Source organism: Cryptotermes secundus, unplaced genomic scaffold, assembly GCF_002891405.2.
Source record: "Cryptotermes secundus unplaced genomic scaffold, Csec_1.0 scaffold59, whole genome shotgun sequence".
Lineage (NCBI taxonomy): Eukaryota > Metazoa > Arthropoda > Insecta > Blattodea > Kalotermitidae > Cryptotermes > Cryptotermes secundus.
Genome location: NW_019738348.1, coordinates 907,328 through 924,341, shown reverse-complemented (window position 1 = coordinate 924,341; position 17,014 = coordinate 907,328). Strand labels below are relative to the sequence as shown.

Genomic DNA, 17,014 nt, shown 5'->3' with positions numbered 1-17,014 from the left:
AAAAAGTGATTGACATTAAATATGTCTCAATGAGGATGTGACGGTCCTTGCCTTGAAAGAATTAAAATACCTTTAATGAATGAAAATGCTAAATACTGGTTGCTCATTTTAGGCTTCTGGCATGGCATGGCATAATTCATACTATTCTGCCGTGAAAGTGGCAACAATAAAGCGAGACAGAAAGCTGTTTCAAAGTAAGAAGTGAAGAGCTACAAGAAACAAGGTTGCCTGAAGTACAAGTTGGAAACAGTAATTCAGTCACTTTTCAACGTAATCTCCCTGCAGCCATACACATTTTTCACAACGTCAATGCCATGATTCCATGGCCGCCGCGAACGCTTCTGTAGGAGTCTGTTTTGACCACTGGAAAATTGCTGATGCAAGCGGCATGATTGGTGAATGTGTGACCATGGAGTGTCTTTCATCGTTGGGAAAAGCCAAAAATCGTTAGGAGACAGGTCAGGGGAGTAGGGAGCATGAGAAACCACTTCAAGGTTGTTTTCACAAAGAAACTGCTGCGTCACGTACGCCCAATGTGCTGGTGAAAGAGCACATGTGCAGCCTTTTCCTGCCATTTTTCTTGCAGTGCTGGAAGGAGCTTGTTCTTCAAAACATCTTGGTAGGATGCACATGTCACTGTAGTGCCCTTTGGAATGCAATTAGTAAGGATTATGCCATCGCTGTCCCAAAATATGGCCACCAGCATTTTTTTCAGCACTGGCGCTTACCCGAGTTTTTTTTGGTGGTGGTGAGTCTGTGTGCTTCCACTGAGCTGACTGGCGCTTCGTTTCAGGATTGAAAAATGGCATCCATGTCTCATCCATTGTCACAGTTGATGAAAAGAAAGTCCCATTCATGCTTTCATCACGTGTCAACATTGCCTGTCAAACTGCCATTCCCGCAGCCTTGCGGGCATCCGCCAGCATTCGTGGCACCCACCCGGACACTTTCCACATTTGCAGGTCTTCATGCAGGACTGTGTGGACAGATCCCACGGAAATGCCAACTTTGGAGGTGATGTTTTCCACACTCAATTGGCGATCCTCCAGAACAACTTTCTCAACTCACTCGACCATATTGTCAGACCGGCTGGTGCGAGGCCGAGATTGTTTCGGTTCATTGTCACACGACGTTCGGCCTTCTTTGAACTCTCACCCACGAACGCACATTTTTCACATTCATGACACCATCACCACACGTCTCACTCAACTGACGATGAATTTCAATGGGTGTCACACCACACAAGTGGAGAAAACGAATGATTACTCGCTGTTCTTGTAACGAAAACGTCGCCATTTTAGGTATCAAGAACACTCCTCACTCTCGCTGTCACCATTAGAGTTCTGTGTGCCATACAGTGCTGCCATCTGTCACGCATTCACAAAGAGTGTACATGTATTTTAAACTAAACTGCATGTGTCTATCTGCTCCAAGTCCTGAGAAAAAAGTCGGAGACCTTAGAACTTGAATGCCCCTCGTATGAATCAGGAAGAAAACAGTCGGTGACAAACATCTCAAAGTGAAAGCAGAAACATGGAATTATGCCATGAACTGTGTTCTCATGGTTATCTGGCATTGAAAAGTGTGTAATGACAGCAGAGATAGTTAACACCACAAATTACGACAATATCTGCTGTTGAATCAAAAATCTTTCCCTAAGGCATGACTGCATATAGGAATAATAATAATTATGCATCAAACGAAGAGGTGGATTACTTATGAACAGATAAGAAACTGGTTACAAGCTGTATGGAAAAGAAGCTCAAGAGTGTTAAGAAAATCATGTACACCCATGCTGCAGGCATCTGAAGTTCATTTCACACTGAAGTCTGAATCGCAATTCATTTAATGGAATACTGATCTTCGGATCATACCTGTATGAATGACCACAACTGCATAATTCTATTAAAGCTATCTCTGTAATGGGCCACGGAGGCCCATAGGGTTGAGAGATACTGAGGTTCCCACATTATCTAGACCAGGGGTCTCCAAAGTTTTCGAAACGCAGGTCACATTAGGTAATTCAGCACTTTCAACGGGCCGGATAAAATGAGAAATTAATAACTTTAGGTATACGAGTTTTATTGAAAGCACAGAATTTCATAAACTAAATACAAAGTACGTGAGAATAAATTATCGTATATTAATGATGACAGTAGCAGCATGTGCTCATATTTTCATCACAAATTATAATAAAACAATTAATCTGGATGGAACTCTTTTGCATTCATAAGTAACGACTTTAAATGTTCATCAGATAAATCTGCCCTGTATTTAGACTTGATGTACTTCATCTGGGAAAAGTTTGTTCACAGATACGTCGTCCCAAAAATGGAGATTTTACAAGCAAATTTCTTTAAATTTGGAAATTGCTCAGAGTTCAGAAATTTATAAAATTCGATCAAATTTCCTTCCTTGTATTTGTGTGTGTGGGGGGGGGGAGCACTACGTTACCGCCACGTGCCACTAGGGAGGTAGGGGTCCTCCGTTGCACAACATGTCACAATATGATAATTTTCCGGGAGCACTACGTTACCGCCACGTGCCACTAGGGAGGTAGGGGTCCTCCGTTGCACAACATGTCACAATATGATAATTTTCCTGAAGTTCAATAATTTCCATTTGAATTTGACTCGGGACATCTGCAGCATCACAGTCAAATGGATTTTGAAACAATCTAATTTCCTGAGCACTGGCATCCAAATCAGCAAATCGCTTCCGAAATTGTTCTTTCAAATATGAAATGACTGAATGTGTGAACGAGGAAGGAAATTCTGCTTCACCCTTTTTATGCAACTCTGCACAGTATAGCATATGAATAGTTACAATTTTTCACTTGGCTTTCCAGAAGTATCAACTTTGCTCTGAATGCCTTGATAAGTGCAAATAAATCACAGACTAAGTTATTTTCACCCTGCAACTTTAAATTCAAATTGTTCATATGGTTCACCAGATCAGCAAAAAATGCTAATTTCCAAAGCCACTCGATATCTGATAAGTGGTTCGTGATGGTTTTTCTCAGTAAGAAATATATCAATTTCTTTCCTGATCTGAAAAAAGCATGAAAGAACCTTTCCACAGCCAAGCCATCGAACTGCAGTATATGTCAGGTCAATAAGCTTGGAATCACATTCGTCGAGAAAAGACTGAAACTGGCGATGGTTAAGTGCATGACAGCGAATGAAATTAACGATAGAAATAACAGGTTTTAAACTAGCTCGTATCAACGTGTTTTCCAAAAATATGCTTGTTGGTGGATAACACAGTGAAGAAACATTGGCTTTGATATTCCTGCATCCTCACAAGCTTTTGTGATTTGGCCAACCAAACCTATTTTTATACCAGACACGTTTTTTTCCTCCATCAACTGTCACTCACTGGAGATGGTTCCAGTCCAAATTATATTTTGTTAGTGTTTTTGTATTTCTTTGAAGACATCATCTCCTGTTGTAGTGCCATGCATGCTGTGAAGTGACGCTAATTCCTGTGTGACACTAAGTTCATTGTTGACCCCACGAAAAAATACTAATAGTTTAGAGGTATTACAAATATCAGTTGATTCATCCAGCGTGAGAGAATACCGACTGAAACACTGTGCTTTGCCTACAATTTGCTGGACGATATTATTTCCAATATTTTCAATCTGATGAGCAACAGTATTTGGCGCAAGACTTATCATTTTAAAAAGATTAAGTTTTTTGGAGGCACAACTCAGTCACTGCTTCCATCATACACTCTTTGATGATATTGCCATCAGTGAATGGTTTTCCTTTTTTAGCCAACACATAAGCAACCTTATAGCTTACCAAGGTTAAGGCTTCATTTTCTGACGTTGCTTTCGTAAAGAAGTCTTGCTGAGAACGCAGACGACGTAATGATTCAAATTTATCTGAACGCTGCTTTTCTTTATTGTGAAAACTTTGAAGCATGCTTCGTGTCATAGTGACAACATATACTGTATTCTTTCAACACAGCAACAGTATCTTTACATATCAGACATACAGCTTTATCCTTTGAATTCAATTGTATGAAGAAATATTTTACGCCCCATTCTTCATTAAACGCACGACATTCATCATCAGTTTTTCTTTTCTTTTTTCCATCCATGTCAGAACTTGAAAAGAGAATAATAATACAAAAATTAATACTAACGAACACTAAATAAAAATAACAAATATTCCAGTTATTTTACTATGTACAGTCTTGTTATTTAAAATGTTTAAATAAATAAATTTATATATAATTATGAAATTATTAAAATGAGATCTCTGTACAAGCAAATATATGAATAAATTTATTCAATTACAAATTGAATATTATGTAACTGTAACCACTGACTTTTAATAATCACTTACTTTATTACACACATCAACTACACTACACACACTACTCTTCGTACACTTATGTACAGACCGGCTGTGGACTGGACTGGACTGAACTGAACTGTTGCGGACTGGACTCCTCTACTCCTACACACTGACGTTCTGGAAACATCCTTTTGTCGACTGGGAGGGGTAACCGATAGCCGTACCACGCCGGTCGTCATAGAATGGACTAAAGTTCCAACAGCCTTATCAACATTCCTTGCTACCAATTCTTGGAACAGTTGGAGCAAAACTGGGCATAAGTTGCCTTCAATACAAAAATGGTAATAAGTACGACACCGGCACTGATGATCTGTTACAATTACATTGCACCACTGCAAGAAGCCTTGTGCACAAGACANTTCTCTTGACGTTGTGGGAAAATCTGAAAAACAGAACTCCAGTTTTTCCCCATTTATTAAGCTTTAAGTTAAGTGCTGCATTCTCCGATTAAATTATTTAAATAGCCCCCGGCATCGGAGTGCAAAAACGATTTAAATGCCCCCGGGACTGAAGGGTTAACATAATATGGAATATCAGTATATTTAAAACACAATCTTAATTAATGAATTTGAAATCTATGAACAAGTATTTTTTCTACCAGTACTCATTGGAAAATTGGTTCAATCGGCGCATTTCTGCACAATTCTATCGTGGGCTGGATAAAATCACATTCCAGGCCAGATGTGGCCTGCGGGCCATAGTTTGGATACCCTTGATCTAGACAATCGGCTCGCAGATGGCAGCATAGTTGTCAGCCTTATGTGCCAGAAGCCCCTTATGCCCCAGGAAGATTCCTGGTACTCATCTGTTAGAGGCTGATTCAACCCCAGGGCCACAATGCAGCTGGAAGGATTAGGTCAATTGAAAAAAATCCACTTCATAGGGACTCGAACCCGCGACCATCCAGTTTGTAGCATAGAGCCTCAACCAACTATGCTACTGTGTGGTCCTGCATATTCTAGTAAAAAGCTTTTTAATAATACACTGAAATTATACTCCAAATGACTCTTGGAAGAGGACCACATTCAGATATCAACTTGCACAACGGCATAACACTGCTGTTCAGAAGATCAGCACATCATGGCAATAGATCTCTACAGGAGTGAGCTGAAGTGTATAAGAAGTGCTATGTCAAATGCAACAGACAGAAGAAACTGAGAATGTTGGCAGTGAACAGAAGATTGTCTGCAGTATCGAATACGACATGGAACATGGCAGCTGTGGTAGGACAATGAAGGTGGGATAGAGGTTTCAAACGAGAAACTAAGGCAATTTTCTAATAGTTATATTCTTTCCACGCTTGTTGTAGGAGTATGAAATCAATGCATGCAATTACTTTTCTTATGTACATGCTTCCTAGAGTCTTACAGCAGGAATCTCCACCCACCTGGACAATATCCCAGTACACTGAAAGCGTGCCCAGTCTTACAAATTATAACAGCTGATGTTCTGGAGAAAATTTACTCATCTCGATTCTCAAAAATGTTCCAAATTACCTTAAACTGAAAAGTAATTCTCATGCATGTCTATTTATGAGCGATAATAACGTTGACAATCACTGTGGCCGCGAGGTCCAAGACATGAACTGTCTTTGCCTGCTCAAACACTTCAGACATAGTTGTCTGTGTGCATTTATTTATTGTTTTTTTTTTTCCTGTGTGAAGGTAGTGGCCTTGCAACTGACTGATCCCCCCCTCCAAGGAGTCCTACCAACTGTGCAAAAAGGTCACAAAACTGAAAAAGCAGCCATTGTCCAACAAGGGCTGCAGAGCTACAGATGAATGAATGAATGAATGAATGAATGAATGAATGAATTCACAATCTTACAAGTTCTGCACATTTCTAATTGATGCCACTCATTTTCAACCGGTGATTAAAAACTTCTCTACAGTACAACAATTTCCATACAATTATTTTGCTTTAACCACTGTTGTCGCATTTAGAGAGTTAGAGTTCAAAAAATTGTAGTGCTATATGACATTTTAATGTACTAATTCAACACATGTACGACACAAATGCAAAGAGTCGTAATCCCTTATTGCAATTTCTTCATAATATAATTTTAGTAAAAAAAAAAAAAAAACTGTATTCACTTTGTTAACACAATTTTTACCCCAAAATATCACGGAAGACTTGCAGAGCAAAAGTATGTGAATAATGGTTTCAAGACTACAGTTTCATGTTAAGAGTGAGGAAATTACAGGAGAATGTAAAATGGCAACATGGACTCATACCTACAGATTACTCTCTCAATACACTAATAAACATTAATGCAAAAATGTCCCTTTCATTTTAGGGGAAAATATGATTAGTGGAGATAAACAACAGCTACGAGTCATACCAAAAAAGCATCCTGCAGATTTCTAAACTGGCCATAAAAAGATCTGTCCCACACAGAAAACACCATGTTGCCTAACAACGGCCCAACAGCTCTATTGTTGTGTTGATCTGTTGCTGCGAACCCATGTTTACTAGCCATTGCCTAGCATTGGACATCTCAGGTTTCCTTCCATTGTGTCACAATAAGTTCAAGTGACAGCGACAACAGAAGTGTTAATGCTATGGATGAACTTCGAAGAATTTGTAAGAAGTGTGAAAGAACACATTGCAAACATCAAAAAAGTCATACTTCAAGAAACAAGAACTACCATCAAAGTTTAATAAATATTGCTTGCAGGCTAACATTTTTATGTAAACTGCATAAAATTATGCAGTATATGTTTAAATGAACAAAGAAAGAGATCACAAAAAAAAAATCACACAACATAACACTGGGACTTCAACTACCCACCTAACACGAAATTCTTCAGTGGAATAAAAAGCATAATTCAAAGTCTCATTTTTTTATCATGAGCACTTCAAATCAACTAAGTTTTACTGAATACTGGGAAAACAGCCCACATCTCTCTCACTTAACAAGAGGAAAAATGTCAATTCACGGGATGAAGATACATGCCAACTTTCCTGCTTGGTGAATATGTTGTTGGGAACTGCAAAATGAAACCACTGTCCACCACAGTGAGAACCATAGGTCCTTCAAGAACACTGCAAAAAGCTTTGCTATCTGCTGTATGGAAATCCAATCCAATGGATCGTCATCATTAATGCTCCCGTACATGAAATTCCAACATCAACCATGAACATTGCTTGGAAAAAGCTCACCCCAGTTTGTTCAGGACTGCAGGTGATTCCAAAAACATGTAATAACCTCATGTAAGCGGCCAGGGAATTAGGATTAAATCTCAAGGTGAGTTAACTTTAATTAAGTGCTACAATGGCATGCAAAGGAATTCAACAACAACGATAACAAAAAGGAAGTACCAGTGCGAAAACAAGAGTCTGAGCCACCAAAATAATAAGGCTATGATGATGGCTGAATGCTTTAACATGTCAAAGAACTGGTTGGTTTAGAGGCTCAAAACCCAAACACCAAAAGATTCATGGTGTTACAGCAATGTACGACATTACCGCATGCTATAAAGTGATTTATGAGAAGAATAAAAGTTATGGTAAAAACATCACTGTAGAAGTACCAACCCAGTGCAGAGACATTCAATTTTCTTTATTTGTTGTTTTATAAACATTAGTTTTTAGCTTTATCCAATTAAAGGCACATATGTGAAAAAAATAAGGCATTTAAGCACCACTGGACCTTCAACATAGAAACCTTCAAATAAACTATGTGGGACTTACTATCAACAATTTACGTACTACCAGTTCTGCCAATCTCCGCTGATAGGTTTAACTTGTTTAGGTGTTACAAGGAGCCTTATCAAACAAATTTTGGGTAAAAGATCGAACATACTGAAACTTTCCATTTTCATTTCATGACCTCTCTCAACCTTTTATCACAAAGATGATGCATGGTCTAGCTACCATGATGCACACGTCACAGACCCTCAGTTAATATACAACTGTCAGACCTGTAGAAGCTGGACACCAATGCCCATCATTTCCACTTAAAATGTTACCCTAGGGTTAGAACGCAACACTAAGAGATTTAAAACATATTCCTGAATGTTAAAATAAATCATTTAGTTATCAGTTTACTCAATCTCTTTTGTTACTCCTTAACTTATTCTAGGCATGTTACAAGGCTTATATATCAAACAGTCGGGGGAGTTTGCATACTGTTGCAGCTTTTCACGTAAAAAAATTATATTTTTATCTCACAAACTTTGTCATAAGGATTCTACATTACTGCACCAGTACACTGCGCTGTCTAGCTGCCCAAGCTATGCATTAATACCAATGCCACACCCTCCCAATTAAAATACAAGACACCTGCAGGAACAGAAGATTTAAAATCTACTATTCCAAGTTAAAAAATACTCCCCAGTGTTAACACATGGCTGCCCTCATAGGAGTGGAAGACTTAACACTTTGCGGACTGGTAGCATATTTTTATGCCCAGCCCTTTTAAAGGTGGCGGACCAGTGGCATATTATTATGATTTTAGGACACGTTATGTTGAAACACACTGTAGTGATAGTGATTTAGACAGTGGCAGTGACAGAGGATAACAAACAATTATGGCCACAGACAATAAAAGTTAAAGTATCAGGTAGAAAAATTGAGGGGACAGCCAGATGGGGAAAAGCAGACAAAAGACCTACTTTGGGACAGTTTACTGGAAATTTAGGGGTGAAACAAATTCCATCCGACCCAACACAAGTGTCTGAAGTAGCAAAACTGTTTCTGGAGATAGGGATACTCGTGTTGTGAATATGATTTCCAAAATTCACAATTTGAGCATGGCTGATGTTCAAAGGAGACATGGGCAAGTAAAGAAGCCTATTTGTATTTCTGAGTATAATAATATGTTCATGAAGGGAGTTGATAGAGCCGATCAATACTTGGCCTATTATTCTCTTCCTAGGAAAATAATAAGTGGACAAAGAAAGTTGCCTTGTGGCTTATAAATTGTGCCATTTTCAATTCATTTTTGGTTTACAAAAATCTAAACCGATTCAAAATTGAAATACAAAGCATTTCTGATGAATGTGGCAAAGGCCTGGGCTACAGACCAGAGTCAGGCACAGACTTAATGTAACCAGGCCCATCAAAACCCCACCCCACACAATCCTCATGTGGACACCCCTGGGTGACTCTCGAGTGATATCCTCCTCAAAAATTGTGAGGAGTGAACATTCCAAGGGGAAGCCTCCTCCTAGGCAGTGCTGTTTTTGCACAGTTCACAAAAAAGGGGTATGACTGTCTACATTGCAAGCTCTGTGTAATGCCATTTTGCAAAGGGTAATGTTTCCAGAAATATCACTCTCAAGCACTTCTAGAAGCATTGGTAAGTGTTCTCCAAAAATTTTTGTTCATAAAATTAATTAGATTTTATATTAATTTTTAAAGTGAACAGTGCACAAGTTAGGGTAGTACAGTAAAACCTGCCTTAAACGGATCCTTTATTAAACGGAAATATTTTCAGGTCCCTTGACTTTTGGGCTGAAAAAGATGTTAAATAACCTGGATTAAATGGAAACTGTCTAACACAGACAACGGAAATCAAAATAAGCCTTTATATGGAAAATTTCCAGCCTTCCAGAATGCATCGTTTAGAATAATTTAGGCATCCTATACATTCTACAGAATTTTGTTTTCCCTAACTCTTTAAAATAAGCTTCTAATGGTACTGCACTACCTGCACTGAGATTCAGCAGAACTGTTTTACCCTTCTGGAAATTGTATTCAGTAAGGGCTCTAGGCCTAGTTCTACTTTAGTCTAGCAGTTGTCATCATGGCCACAAAGACAAGAGTTGTGCTTGATCTTAACACAAGATTAAAAGTGATTCCTGCGAGTGAGCGAAATAAACTGTGTGTTAAGCAGATCATGAAGATGTTTAACGTCAGTAAAACTCAAGTGTATGAGATTCTGAAGAAGAAAACGGAAATTTTGAAGCAGTGGGAAACTTGTGCTAATGGAAAAATAAAAAGAGAACTTAAGAAAACTGCAAACGAAGACGTTAATGAAATAGTGTGCGAGTGGTTTGTCAGTGTGAGGGCAAAAAATCACCGGTTGTCGGGTCCTATGGTACAGGAATATGCTAAAAAAGTCGCTGAAAAACTGGGGAAGACTGAATTCAAAGCATCTAACGGATGGTTGGAGAGTTTTCACAAAAGACATTGAATAGTTTTTAATGAACTTTGTGGTGAATCAAGTGATGTAAATAGTGAGACCATTGAGGAATGGGAAGCTAAATTGCCATCCATAATTAAGGGATATGAACCTGAAAACATAGCGAATGGTGATGAGACTGGACTGTTCTTCCGTGCGCTTCCGAATAAATCACTATGTCTGAAAGGTGAGAAATGTTTGGGAGGAAAACTGTGCAAAGAAAGATCGACTGTTTTTCTATGTGGTTTTATGTCAGGTGAAATGGAGAAAACCTTAGTGATTGGTAAGGCAGCAAAGCCACGATGCTTCCGAAACATGGACATACAGAAACTTCCCGTTGAGTGGAGATCCAACAAAAAGGCATGGATGACGTCACAGATCATGGAGAAATGGTTAACGGCCTTCAATGGTAGAATGAAAATGCAAAACCGGAATGTCTTGTTGCTCTTGGATAACGCAACATGTCACCCCCGTATTGAACTTTCTAACGTGTGACTTGCTTGGTTCCCTCCAAACACTAGTGTTTCTCAACCAATGGATCAGGGCATCATTCGGAATGTTAAGGTACACTATCATAAATTATTAATGCAATCTTTGCTCGTCAATATAGATTCTACATCATCCGCCTCTGAACTTGCAAGAACTGTCTTGGTTCTAGATGTGGTTATTTGTATAAGTCAAGCAGTTAGAAGTTGTTACCAGAAACTGTGACAAAGTGTTTCGAAAAAGCAGGATTTTCTACGGTAGAAGTTACTCCAAGTGTAGAAAATGAGAATGACCAGAAGGACTTACAACATTGTATGAATGAAGCTGCTTTCAGTAACTGCAATGCTGAGGACTACATCAACATAGATGTGCAAACAGAACCAGACACAATGGATATCGATGTATTAGTTGAGAATTTTAGAGAAAATCGAAAAGGAACAGATAAGGAAGAGGAAAATGACACTGTGATAGAAGAAGAAAAGTAGAGTGAAGACTTATCAGGATGCTGCAAACAGTTTAACCTTTAACGTACGGACTTTTAAATTGCTGGGAGCCCCCTGCGGCCAGTATTTAAATCACTGATTAATTAAATTTGCAAACCGTCAGAAAAAAATTCATATTTTCCGTTCTATGCAACATAGAAATGTCAGAAAAAAATCCATATTTTCCGTTCTATGCAACATAGAAATAAAAACTAAAAACAACCTGAAAGACAATAAATTTTTCTACATGTACACAGAAGAGCAATTTTTACAAATGAAAATTAACTGCGATTATTTTGTCATGAATTGCGAAATATAATCTTTATTATATATGTCATGAAATTCCAAAGGACTTACCCGTTGTTTATTCTTCAACCTAGAATCATGATGATATTGTAAATATAATCACATTATATACTTGTACAATAATATTTTGTTCAGACTGTATGAGAGTTTGAACTGCGTCACTTCACAGTTTACGATAACTCACACTCGATGCACGTGTACTACTTGTCGAAGCAGCTGAACCCACACAGCGCAACATGACACTTTACATAGTTCTGCGCTTCTTATTCTGAGAACAAATACGTCTTAGTTTCCCTTTGGTTGGCCAGTGTTGTGAATGTTTCACCTCCAGTCGACTCAGTTGGGCCCCCGGATAAATTTGGCCCTCCCCCAAGAAACGCCACTGACCGTGATATTCGGGTTGTGCGACTGAAGAATCGTCTTGGGGTAGGGGGCTTTCTAGCAAAATCGAATAAATTATGTTGATTGACAAAGCGACACTCTCATCTGTTGGTAATATTCGCAAAATAGTGATGCAAAGTAAGTATAATACTAGTCGAAAAAAGTGCCAGTCCGACACATACTAAAAGTCGCAGTAGCGAAGATGCCTTTACTCACAAAGTAATACTGGCTCAGTGGGTTTATACCTCTTCCAAGACGCAAAATAAAAATGATATATAAAGAAATATATGAGTCTGACACTGACTTTCTAACTGATAAAGAAATATTAGACAATCCGACACTAACTTCTTGACTGATAATACGCCCCTNTCACTGAAAACCAATCCTTGAATGTGTCACACTTCCTTGAAGGCTCTGGAAGCACTCATCTGCAAGCACCGATAAATATTTCCTCATCAGTTCTCGAAACAAAGCTGAGCTATATTTGGCTGAGCAGGTCATAAACAGTCATATCTAAACGTAAATAGTATCGAAACCAGTACCCTGATAAATAATTTTTGTTCAGAGCTAAGGAATGAACCACCGACTTGACCTCACGTAGGTTTGTTTTGGTTTCCAACCCAAGGTCAAACTGCCAGCACTCCCAAAGAGAGCATGTATCCTGCGACGTGTACACAGGTCATTTGGCCAACTCCAGTTACTGCTTGTGGCGTGTATATGTGACATTCAGCTGTTAACGGTTAAAGGTACTGCAGAAGTTTGCCGTGCAACGGAATGATTCAAACATGCTTACTCTAATTTCTCAAGCTGAAGTGTTTGTGGAAAGTCAGGCAGCCAAGAGAGTAAATTGCGTGCAAAAAAAACTCTGCCGGAGTTCTGGTAAAATTATAAAAAGTGAGTACTGCAATTTTTTCCTGTTCGGTGTAACGTTCGCATGTTTTGTTTTGTTTTGTTTTGTCTCAAATACGTTTATATCCTGGTTTAGTTATTATAGTATACCTTGATTAAACGGAAACCTGGTTTCAGCAGAAATTTTTTCTGATCCCTTGAGATTCCATTTAAGACAGGTTTTACTGTGGGTTTAAAAATGCCGGTCCCCAGGGAAATTTAAATATTTAAATTGCCAGTCCGCAGTGTTAACTCTTTGACTGGAGCGGGCGTGTTTTAACGCCCGGACGATGCCAGCCGTTCCCTGGCGTTGGCGTGTTTTAACGCTTTGACAATCTCTTCCCTTCTTTGCTCTCTTGGCACTCATCAACCAAAGACATATATATGATAGTTTTTGTGCATGTTTGTAAAGAACCCTTGTAAACTTTGTGGGGGTCTATATTACTGTCAGAACCCTCTGAGAAGGAAAAGGTCAGAAAATATTTCACATTCATTCAGTTTCACCATGGCTTCTTGCAGCAAGTGTCTTCGTGTTCCTACAGACCAGCTGGAAAATGTTGTNTTTTTTTCTGGATGACGACTTTGTAAATCACATCACAACTGAAACCAATCGCTATGCTCACCAGCACTTCAACACACATGAGTTAGCTCCTCACTCTCGAAAACACAATTACAATTATGTCACATCAGATGAAATCTGGACATACTTAGGAATTGTGTTCATGACAGGAATCGACAAACGCCCTGAAATTGAAGAATATTTGTCCACTAGGCCCCTATTTCACACCCATGGTATGGACAAAACATGTCTTTGCGGTTGAATAGTTTCATTCTATTCAAAAAGAACACAACAAACGAAAAATACAAGAAGAGAAATTACAGATTCAAAGATTTTATATTGGACTGTGTAGAAAAATGACTGAACCAAACAAAGAGGGTGGAGAGGGAGAAAAGTCAAGGAATGAAGTGGATGAAGAATCTATTGCGTCAGACTAGAGTGCAGTCACGCCTCCGCCCTCGACCTTGAAAAGACCACCAGTGAAAGAGCCAGCAAATCGTCTAGAGGGTGGCTTGAAAATTCACAAAATGGTCCATGTACCTAACAGTAAAAATAAGAAGAATGGTGCCCTGAGAAAGTGTCGCGTGAGTACTAAGCACAAGGTTAGAAAAGAAACAAGTATCATGTGTGCAGGCTGTGGTGTGGCTCTCTGCAAACTTTCATGTTTCAATGTTTATCACACGAAAAAAAACTAATAAAGAGGTATGGAAAGGCATTTATTGCATAAAATATTGTATTTTAATTAGTTCCTGAAAATTTCGTTTTTAAAAACCAATTTTTGTTGAAGTTGTTTAGGAAAAAGTAACTACATGCATTTTAGCGACATAAGGTTTAAAGGGCCTGCCAAGACAGGGGTGGGATTTAAATACCCTTCGCGCCAGTCAAAGAGTTAAGATCCCTACTCCTGGATGTTAAACACAATCACCCTTACTTCAAATAATTCTGAACACAGTATACCTCCCACTACCTGTGCTAATGAAGGGTAAAGATACATAATCCACGATATTTCACTGAAATTACAGAAAACACCTACATCAGATACGGGTTTGCCTTGGAAGTTCCACAGTGAACTGAATGTAACATGATTCATACATCTCTTATTCAAAAGGTTTTTACTTAAATATTTTTTGAATCACGCCTAGAAATGCACGGAGACCTATATACAAAACAGTCCACTTTATATATATATGGAAACCGAAATTGCATGATAAGTTTGTACAATTCTCCAGATCAAATTTCATGAAAATCTGTCATGGTTCAGCACCCTTCAGTTAGTTCCTGATGTCAAACATATTATGAAGCTGCACTATTTTATGCAATGCCTGTTTTTTTTTTTTCAGAACACACATAGTAATGGGTCCTGTATTTTTATGCATATAAATTCTGAGAGGTATGTTAAAGCTGACACTCCAAGTAGTTCAGCAACCTGCACTCTACAGAGTTGCTGCAATCTCTATTGCCACAGATGACCGAGCAGGAAAATGGCAACCAACAAAGACTGTGTATAAGAGAAAGGCTGCTCTCTTGCTTAACTTCAGTGCGTTACAAGCTCTTGCATCTGTACTGTCAAGTTAAAAAGCCCTAACACACAAAAATCACTGACTACAAATTTATGCACAAGGAGTACATTGTGTACACATACACAGAAAAAAAAAAGACATACAATAACTTACCATAGTCACCACGACCAATGGGCCCTCGCATAGATCCACCCCCGCTTGAACCTCTGGGTCCTGGTCCCCCAGGACCCCTCATCGGCATTGAGCTTGGTAACATGCTTGGATGGGATGGTGAACATCCACCTCTAACTTGCATCATTTGCATCATCCTCCTTTCTCTAGCACGAAGTATTTCCTCTTTCTTTTTCTTGTCAGAAGGTGGTTTTGCCAGTGAAACTTCAATTGCAGAACCACCCATCTCCTTACCATTCAGCTCACTCATAGCCTACAAAACATACAAATTCCTTATATATACATATATGAACATCTTCCCTTCAATGAACACAAACTGCCTTCATGACTTCAGTGCCCTACATACACCTGGTTCACTCATACGCATATTTATGTATATATCACATATTTCTATCCAAAATTAAAATTCAGAACATGCATTTCAATGCAAAGGCATGCTGAACTTCAAACTGCAGGCATTTAATGGCCACAGTGTGACACTGTGTGCATCTTTATTTTCCATCATTACTTCACTTTCCTCTCAGTTCCAGTTCAATGAACAGGCCTACCCCACAACACTTCAACAAAACCCACGAAGGACTAATTCTATCAGTCACATTAGGTTTATCAAAACCTGATGGAATATTAATGAAATTATTGTAACCGATCTCGAATGTTTACAAATTTACATCAAAATTATATGCTATGCATATTAGGTACACCTCTAACTACAAAAATACAAAGTAAAAGCTCCATGTTGAGGCATCATGCCAGCATGACTGTAATATCTTCAGATAACCATCGAAAAAGTACACAACCATGAAACTTCTGCTTTAATTTTCTAGTAACAAACAACTGGAAACTTCTCAGCATGTAGTACAGTTGACGCATCATGACATGATACAAATCATATTCAGGAGTATTTGTATCATTAAAAAAATTGTCACCCTGTGAAACTAGCAGGGATACATGCTAGACCAAACAAAACACTGTTAAACCAAATCACATCATGCTTTCATCTGAAGACATGGCACCACATTCTACCCAGAGTAGGGTTCAGACAGTAAGTCCAATACAGCCTTTACCAGGACACACACTCAACCCTTATACTTAAATACCAAGTATGAATATCCATTCTTGCACATGAATCAATGGATGTCAGCATGGTCATACCCTCCTACAACCCGCACACTTTCCCAACATCCTCATATATTTTTCAAAACTTTTCTTCAGTCAAATATCCATTCATTATAATCCATTACCACAATACAATTTTATTTGAACAATTCTCTTCTGACAATTTCCACACACTAAAATTCAGAAACAGAGTTTTTTTAAAATTTCAATGCAGATACTTCAAACATGCATGTTAGAATGACTATAAATGGTGTTATTTCATGACTGTACTGAAAACTTATATACACAACTCGTAACTACAAGTTTTTACTATGTATAACAGCCTTACTGATTTACAGAACTCTTAAAGATCATTATAATTGTGGCACACATAAAGTCTTCTGTCTTCGCTAGTTGCTTTTTGGTAACAGACCCTAACAATGTCCTCTGCTTACATCCTTACCAGCTGGCAAATATGTCACAAATGACCTTCTGTTTCAACCCACTAACTCCAATGTTGCCAGCAATCTCACACCAATCTTCTACTCCTCTCTTCACCGGCTAACTGCAGCTAGACAATTGTCCTGCATGTAATATCTAAGCACAGACTGAACAGGAAACACCACTCCTTA

General features: G+C 38.6%; 1 protein-coding gene across 9 annotated transcripts in view; it reads right to left on the bottom strand.

Moving 5' to 3' along the window:
- LOC111870710 (heterogeneous nuclear ribonucleoprotein Q) overlaps window positions 1-17,014 on the bottom strand; it is a 90,584-nt gene that overhangs the window by 17,276 nt on the left and 56,294 nt on the right. For all 9 annotated transcript variants that reach the window (XM_023863194.2, XM_023863200.2, XM_023863193.2 and 6 more), the window contains exon 9: window positions 15,270-15,540. In XM_023863194.2, the coding sequence (XP_023718962.1) occupies window positions 15,270-15,540 (271 nt within the window). The remainder of the gene's footprint in view (window positions 1-15,269; window positions 15,541-17,014) is intronic.